The sequence below is a fragment of the Papaver somniferum genome, chromosome 5 (genome assembly GCF_003573695.1).
Source record: "Papaver somniferum cultivar HN1 chromosome 5, ASM357369v1, whole genome shotgun sequence".
Lineage (NCBI taxonomy): Eukaryota > Viridiplantae > Streptophyta > Magnoliopsida > Ranunculales > Papaveraceae > Papaver > Papaver somniferum.
In genome coordinates, this window is record NC_039362.1 from 92,760,917 (window position 1) to 92,769,915 (window position 8,999).

The 8,999-nt window shown below is 35.2% G+C and overlaps 1 protein-coding gene across 1 annotated transcript in view; it reads right to left on the reverse strand.

The window, feature by feature from the left end:
* Positions 1-1,082, reverse strand: part of LOC113282231 (AMSH-like ubiquitin thioesterase 1) — a 5,584-nt gene extending 4,502 nt beyond the window's left edge. Inside the window, exon 1 of the mRNA XM_026531209.1 lies at positions 775-1,082. Within this exon, the coding sequence (XP_026386994.1) occupies positions 775-891 (117 nt within the window). The 5' untranslated portion in view covers positions 892-1,082. The remainder of the gene's footprint in view (positions 1-774) is intronic.
* Positions 1,083-8,999: the final 7,917 nt, after the last annotated feature.

Genomic DNA, 8,999 nt, shown 5'->3' on the forward strand with positions numbered 1-8,999 from the left:
GGGGGGGGGGGGACATAACAGCATTGAGGCAAGCCACAAGCAGTCATGAAAGTTTCAATGACTTAACACTTTCGGAACCCAATAAGTAACCTATGAAAATTAAGAAATCCCCTTTCCATTTTTGCACTTTGGGACCATTACATTTCAATAAAAAGATGATCCCGTACCGAGAATTTAGCAATTCGTGATATTCAAATTCTGATGTCCTTATCACCGTTATCACAGACTCCACCTCACCACAATTAACTAATACCCCTAACATATAAGTATGCTACTACTTGTTGATTATGGATACCTTTCAACACCAAAGTACGATTCACTGAGTGGATAAACATCATGAAGGAAAGGCAATATCTCCTCCAGGATGCACAACATAAGAGCTAGTTCCTATGCTATAATTAGGAAGAATCTCCAGTAGCATAATTTGAAGCTGTCCATGACACCTATCTATTAGGATACAAAAGATTAGAGTCTACGCTTTTGCTTTTATAGAACCATTTCAACCTATCAGTCTCCCCAATGCTTCAAAGACTTCCCAAGTTTCAGGAGATAATTAGTTTTTACCTTAAGATTTCATTTAATTCTGATATTTCTAACAACACAGTGAATTGAGGATTTTTGCATAGTTCGTTATAGAATGAAATAGTGTTTAAACTTCATATTCCATGATCGAATTCCAAAATTTCCCAATTACAATAGATTATATCACAAGCAAGTTTCCGATTGCAGAATCAAAAGATAAATTAAAATTGGTAAAGTATACAGAAGAAAAACCTGTCTGAGGAGATTATCAGCGATACGGTAATAGAAACGAAGAGAGATTCGATTCTCTACAGGAAGTTTCTGAGCACTATCAGCAACGCTGATTGCTCCTGATGTACTCCTCTTCATCTTCTCTATCAATCTCTCTCGTTCTCTCTGTGTTATTTAGGGTTTTCAGGGACTACAAAATCAACATTACCAGTATTTTCCCCCAAAACCTAATTTGTGAGAGTAATGGGGAAGCTGTTGAGAAGTTGAGACAAAGAGAGAGGAAGAAGAGGAGAGTCAAATTGTTTTTAAACTTTCTTCCAAGGCATGATTAAGGTGAGGAAATCTGAGTGCTGGTGAAATTTAGTTTTATTGATATAGGCAGACAAACATTTTGAGGGTAGGCAATCACTAGCTTGCCTATTGGGACAATTGGGCAGCAAGATAAGAAAAGGTACATAAAGAGGGGGTTGTGCGTGTGGACCAACTTCATATGACATATTTGCAAAAATCAAATATTAATTGAGAAACTAATAGCGTGTTTGGATACAAATCTGTTTGTGACTTCTACTTTTCTATAAGTAGAAGCCATAAGCAGAAGTCAGGAGTAAAACTATTTTACTTCGCAAAAAGTTAATTTTTCGGCTTCTAGAAGTCGTTTTATGACACCCAAACTGATTTATGATTTTTCGATTTCTAGAAGTCGAAAAGCTACTACTGATGTGTTATCCAAACAAGCTATAAATCTTAAAATAACGGATAAAAACAAAAACAAAAAAACAGACAAGTTAAAAAATTATGAATCAAAATTTATTGATTTCTACTTCTGGAGAAGCAGAAGCATATCTGTTTTTTATTTTCTTACATTTTTCTTGAAGAAATTGTAAGAAAGAGAAACCTAAAAGAGTTTTGAATTTTATTAAATGACAACAGAAGCAGTTACAGCTGACGGCTATTCATAGCCTGACACAGAGCACAAAAGACTGTTACAACATACTGTAATAGACACTCAAAAGTAAAAAAAAAATAGATATACGTCTCAGTTACACTGTAGTATTCTTAAACTCACCCTCAAGTTGTGCACGCCACAAGTACAGCAGCTTGCCAGCCAAAGTATAAAAGATAGACAACACCAAGACTTTGGTGAAGAGATCAGCAACTTGCAAATGTGAAGGAATAAACACAATCTTGAGAAAGGAAGCAGTCACCAAGTCACGGATAAAATGATAATCAATCTCAATATATTTAGTTCTAGCATGAAATATTGGATTACTGGCTAAGCTAGCAGCAGACATGCTGTCACAATAAAGAATAAATGGAGTAGTAAGTGAGATACCCAGTTCAGTAAGCATAAATGAAATCCAAAGCATTTCAGCTGAAGCAACAACCAAATATTTATATTCATCCTCTGCTGAAGATCTTTAGATGGTAGGATGCTTCTTTGAGGACCAGGAGACCAGAGAATGACTAAGAAATATACAAAATCCAGAAGTAGATCTTCTGGCATCAGGACAACCAACCCAATCTGAGTCACAATAAGCTGAAAGTGAACTGAAATCCCCTGAAGAAAGAGTAATACCAGATCCTAGAGTACCTTTAAGTATCTAAGAATCCTTTTAGCAATGAGAAAATGATTTTCAATAGGTTTATGCATAAACTGTGCAACATAGTTAACAGAGAAAGAAATGTCTGGCTTGGTCATAGTAAGATACTACAAGCCTCTAACTAAACTTCTGTAAGCAGTAACATCATACAGAAGAGTACCTTGATTTGCACAAAGTCTAGGACCCTTGGAAACTAGTGTTTTACATGACTTGCACTGCAACATATCAAATTTGTTTAAGAGCTCCAAAGTATACTTCTTTTGAGTAAGTAACATTTTAAAATTTGTAGGATGAAAACAAGCCTATATGCCCAAGAAGTAATGCAGAGTTCCCAAGTCCTTCATAGGATAAGAAGTCTGAAAAAAGGTGATCAAAGACTCCAGTAAAGATGTGGATGAACCAGTAAGCACAATATCATCTACATATAAGAGCAGAACCATCATATCCTGATTTTGAGTATAAAGAAACATGGAATGATAATAGGAAGACCTTTGAAAACCAAATTCTTCCAGAGAAGTGCAAAATATCAAACCAAGCTCTAAGGGCTTGTTTGAGTCCATATAAAGATCTTCTTAATCTGCAAATGTGTGTTGGTTTTTCTGGATCTACAAAAGCAATTGGTTGTTGCAAGTAGACTGCTTCTTTCAAATTACCACAAACAATGCATTTGAAACATCAAGCTGTTTAACATGCCATTTCCTAGTCAGTGCAATATATAAAATTCATCTGACCGTAGTCATCTTCACAACAAGACTGAAAGTTTCACTGAGGTCGATACTATTCAACTGATTGTATCCCTTGGCAACTAATCTAGCCTTAAACTTATCCACTGAACCACCAGAAATTAGTTTGATCCTGTAAACCCTCTTACACCCCGATACATTTAGAGAATAATCATATGGGATTAACTCCCAAGTACCATTAGCAACCAAAGCTGTTTTGTAAGTTATTGGTTTAAAAAAAGCAGATATAGGAGGGTACTTGGTAGTAAAATGATAAACGAAGTCAGAAGAAGTTGATTTTGGTTTAGTAATTCCAGCTCTTGACCTTGTCATAATAGTAGAAGTAGCAAGAGGAACTAGATCTGAAACTATAAGATCTGATGGAGGAACAGGTGAGACAAGAGGAGAAGAAACAAAATCATCTGATGCAGGTGAATGTGTAGGTTTGGGTAAAGTACTGTATAAGGTGAAGATGTAGATAAAGTTGAACACTCTGACTCAAATTTTTGAGGTAAAGTAGTGGACACTACAGTGGATGGCAAAGAAAGCTCAACAGATGAGAATGTGGAACAAGATGAAGATGCAGTCGAAGATATATCAGCAAAAGGAAATACATGTTCATCAAAATTGACATGAACATAAATGTATACCTTATGAGTGGAAAAATCATAACACTTGTAGCCTTTATGAACAGGACTATAACCAAGAAACACACATTTTGCAGATTTATGACTCAACTTATCAGATCTATATGGCTCAAGATTAGGATAACAACATCAACCAAAAGTTTTGAGAAAATTATAATCAGGAAGGGTATTGAATAACAATATTGAATAACATCTCAAAGGGAGATTTAAAAAACAAACTTTAGTTGGTAACCTATTTATAATGTAAATGGTTCTAAGAAAGGAATCATACTAAAAATGCTTTGGTAAAGAATCCTGAAAAGCCAAAGTGTTACCCATTTCAGTGATATGTTTGTGTTTCCTTTCTGCTAGACCATTTTGTTGGTGAAGATGATGACATGAAATTCTCTAAGTAATACCATATTCATGAAGAAAATCTTGAAATTTATCGTTAACAAATTCAAATGCACCATCACATTGAAAAAACTTTATTGATTTGTTCAATAGATTTTCAGTTATATATTTGAAATGTTTGAAACATTCAACACTTATCTCTTGTTCTCAAAGGATAAATCCAATGAAATCTAGAAAAGTCATTGTTAGAGCATTGCTCGGTCGAACTCGCATGCGTTGTTATTTCAAGCATGTTTGTCAATGTTAGTGATCAAAACTATAAGTCTTGATTTCTAGTCTACTTATAGCTAAGTCTCGGACTAGGATAGAAAGTGTAGTTGAGCTCAAGAACTCCATGACGATCATCATACAAGAAGAAGAACTACTCAAGGAACTGCTGGAACTTCATCGACTAAAAGGTATGTGGAGACTTGAACTTATCTATCACTCAAAAATCTATCTACTCTATCTCCTATCTTGAGACAAAAGTCGTATTGCTATATAGACTATGATTATACACATTTGCTATTTCGAGCCGAGTTTATCTCGCTAGTCTATTTCTCGAAATATGTGTTGGTAAGCTTTCGCTTTGGCCAAGTTCATCTTTACTAGTGACCAAAGTCATGTTAAGTTTAAATTACTTGAAAATGGCTTTGACGAAAAAAGGTTTGTGAATAACAATCATATAACGTCCTCTAAGAATGTTTCAATGATTGAAATGAGAGTTTAGAATATATAACCTTGGAAGGATATAAACATTGTGTGGTAACACATATGTGTGTAAGTCCTTATTCCTTGAACCAAAGTATGCGTAATTTGTTGATCAGGAAAACCGGAAGTAAAGTCCGCGTACCAGTACGCGCACCATCGGAAGTTCACGTCCCGTGAAAATCTGCTGGAGTTTGTGAACTGAAAACAAACTCATTCCGGGTACTTAAGTCCGCGTACCAGTCCGCGTACTTAGGTTGGTTATTTTCTAAAAACGATTATTCGTGAACTTAAACTTATATAAACTAAGGAATGCATATTTTCAAACCGTGGCTATAAAGTTCATGAATTGATTCGACTGAATCAAATCGTTTTTGCTTCGATTGTGTCTTATATACTTCTATAAGAACTAAGCAATTGAACAACTCTCTAACTAGTTCATTTGAGTCATTTGAACTAGTTGTGGTAAAGAAGAATAAGGTTGATATGAAAGTGCTCATATGGCTAACTATTGTTGAACCAACTAAATGTACATGTTTGGGTACGGTTACACAAACCTAGATAAACCTGCATTTCATTTGTGTGTAACAAGCTAAGTTTGATCTAACGGTTGAAAGATATTAGCTTGAATCTAATCAGGTTTTCATCTAACGGTGAATATTGAATGCTTTGCTACCAAGGTAACTTAGATTGCAAACCCTGATTTGAGAGACTATATAAAGGAGAACTCTAGCAACTGGGAAACCTAATCCCCATTCCTCATGTGTGATACTAGTTGTATTAGCTAGAGTCAATTCTCCTTTAACCTTAGGTTTCTACCGAGACCCTGTAGGTTCACGACTTAAAGACTTCATTGGGATTGTGAAGCCAGGCCCAACTATTTTCTTTGTAGTTGCGTGATCTGATCTTGCTGTTTCTATCGTATTTGAGTACAATCGTAAGATTAGCTTGAGATTGATTTCTCCAATAGGCAAGATATAAAAGTAATCACAAACATCTTCGTCTCATCGTTTGTGATTCCGCAATATCTTCTTTCGCTAGACGATTAAGATTATTGTGAGGTGATTGCTAATACTAGGTTGTTCTTCGGGAATATAAGTCTGGGTTATAAATTGGTTCCTGTTCACCTTGATTTATCAAAAGACAGAACAAAACTCGTAGGTATTTCTGTGGGAGATAGATTTATCTATTACCGTAGACTTTTCTGTGTGATACAGATTTGTTTATTAAAGTCTTCAACTTTGGGTCGTAGCAACTCTTAGTTGTGGGTGAGATAAGCTAAGGGAATCAAGTGCGTAGTATCCTGCTGGGATCAGAGACGTAAGGAGCGCAACTGTACCTTGGATCAGTGTGAGATTGATTGGTGTTCAACTACAGTCCAGACCGACGTTAGTTTATAGTATGCTAGTGTCTGTAGCGGCTTAATACATTGTGTGTTCAATCTGGACTAGGTCCCGGTTTTTTTTTTTGCATTTGCGGTTTCCTCGTTAACAAAACTTCTGGTGTCTGTGTTATTTCTTTTCCGCATTATATATTTTGTTATACAATTGAAATATCACAGGTTGTGCATTGAATCGATCAATTGGGAAATCCAACCTTTGGTTGTTGATTGAAATTGATTGATCCTTGAACATTGGTCTTTGGTACCGTTCAAGTAGTTTCTCTTGTATTCAATTAGACTCACAGATTTTTATTTGCTTGAGTAAGTATTGAATCGAGAAAGAGAGATATAACTCTTTGACATACTTTTATTAAGATTTTAGTCTGACTGTCTAGTTGATTCTCTTAAAAGTATATTGGAGTTTGTCCATACAGATTGCTAAGAGAAATATTGGGTGTGGTTGTTAGACCCCCGCTTTTTCAGTCATCTATAAAGAGAATATAATACTTGAAACCTAAAGAGGAATCAACAGAAGCAGGTCCCCATAAGTCACAATGTATTAAGTACAAAGGTTCAGTTGTAATTCAGTTTGAATGATAAAATGGAACCCTATGATGCTTTCCTAATTGAAAGGATGTACACAACTGAGGAAAAGAAGTGTTGATAGTAATACCAGCAGAAGAATCCACTTTATCAAGTATATTTGTAGATGTATATCCTAGTCTTCCATGTCACAGATCACATGTATGTTTTGAAGAAAAATGAGCAACAACCTAGATGACTGTAAAGTAGTCAGTGGATACAAATTGTCTTTCACAAAGCCTTCAGCAAGAACTGGTTTAGTCTCCAAGTCCTTAATTTGATATCCCTAAGGAAAAAATCAAAAGAGACAGAGTTTTCTTTAGTGAACTTAACAATAGAAATACGTTTCTCTTTAATGCTTGGAACATAAAGCACATCAAGAAGTTGAAAATGAGCCGAATTAGTATCTAAAATTGGATCACCAATCTGCTCAATAGATAGAAATTTACCATCACCTACCATAACTTGATCATTACCTATATAATATTTGGCATTAGAGAGACAAGATGGAACGTTTGTCATACGACTTACTTCACAGGTTGATCAATTGCAGCTACAGAATCAGAAATTGATTTGATCCCATCAATATAATCGAAAATAGAACGATTACCTCTCCGAACTGTGTAGAAGAGATTTACGAGCAGTGAATTGACGAAAAATTAACTACTCAAGATGTAACCAAATCTCTCTTCGATAAATACGATTTGAAAGAGTTGCATTAAGACAAGACATCACAAACATGTTATGTTTGCTCCAAGTATAATACTAAGGATTTAAAGCCTTCTCTTCATCAATTTTGATAAATTGAACTGATTCCTGAATAGATCCATCAACATAATCATACAAATCAGTGGTAATCAAAATAGATTCAAACTGATTTCACCAAATGAGATAGTTGGATCCATCTACTTCAAGTTTAACAGAGATCAAATTAGAGAGAATAGGCAATTTTAGATTGATTTGAGACTTTAAAAGTCGAGTTTATAGGATGAAATTAGTGTATTGATCGCCATTGTGAATATGTTTTAGATCTCCGAAGCTTAACAGAAAAATGAGCGGAAGTGGATCGAATTTTTTTGAATATGAAATGGTGAAAAACGGGATGATACCATGAAAGAAACTGTAAGAATGAGAAACCTAAAAGAATTTTATTAAACGATAACAGAAGCAGCTACAATAGGGCCTGACACAGAACACAGGAGACTGTTACCACGGACAGTAACAGACATTCAAAAATAAAAAATAGATTTACACCTCAGTTACATTGTATTATTCTTACACTCTTAATGCATATTGATAAAACTCTGAAATCCCCTAAATTTTTTGCTTCTGACCTCATATCTCGACCTTTTATTTTCTTGAACGACAGATCTTACATCCATGGAATATCTTGGATTGATTTATCAATTGTTGTTGTAATATTTATGGCATCTTCTTCGGTTATAACATTTTGAACTTTAAAAGGATAATAGACCTGGAAAACTTCCCACCTTGATTTCTGTTAAAATTTGCACCCACTTTTTGTTTTTTTTTTTTTTTGAGAGAGAGGATGAGGGTGGTGTTTTCCCAATTGCCTCAAAATGGTTATTTGTACCGAAGCTTCTACACTTGTCCCACTCTCTTCCCCCACTCCTTTCCACCATTAGGTGGCATTGATCTTACCTCTTAAACCCTTGGATTGGAGTTAGCGGGGGGCCTTTTGTGTGGATATCTACATGACACCTCATGATGGACATGGGTGGGGAAAGACCAGCATTTTGATATTTGTACTTGGGGTTGGTGCAGCCACTACTTCATTGTTTGAAAATATCAGTATATGAATTTAATGATTCCACCAAGAGTCCACACAATACCTTTTGGATAGTCGTACGTACACCATGACAATTTTGACAACCACTGAGATATATGGGAAGCATAAACTTCTATTCATTTGTGATGCAAGCTGGATTGTAAATGACGTGTAGTACATCTTATGGTCCACATCTTTCCTAACCTAGCTTGATTGGGGTATATCTAATAAGACAAAATCTAGGTCATTATGAAGTAAAATAGGTCACCCCTTATCCTTGTATTTTCTAAATGGCAAAAATACCCCTGCAATGATTAACACTAATTTAATTAAAATTATTAGATTAATTAGATTAGTTAGTTGATTTATATGAGTGGATTTGGAAATACTTGTGAGTAAGAAAGAGAATGAAGTAGTAGAGGAAGTTTTTTTTTGGGGGGGGGG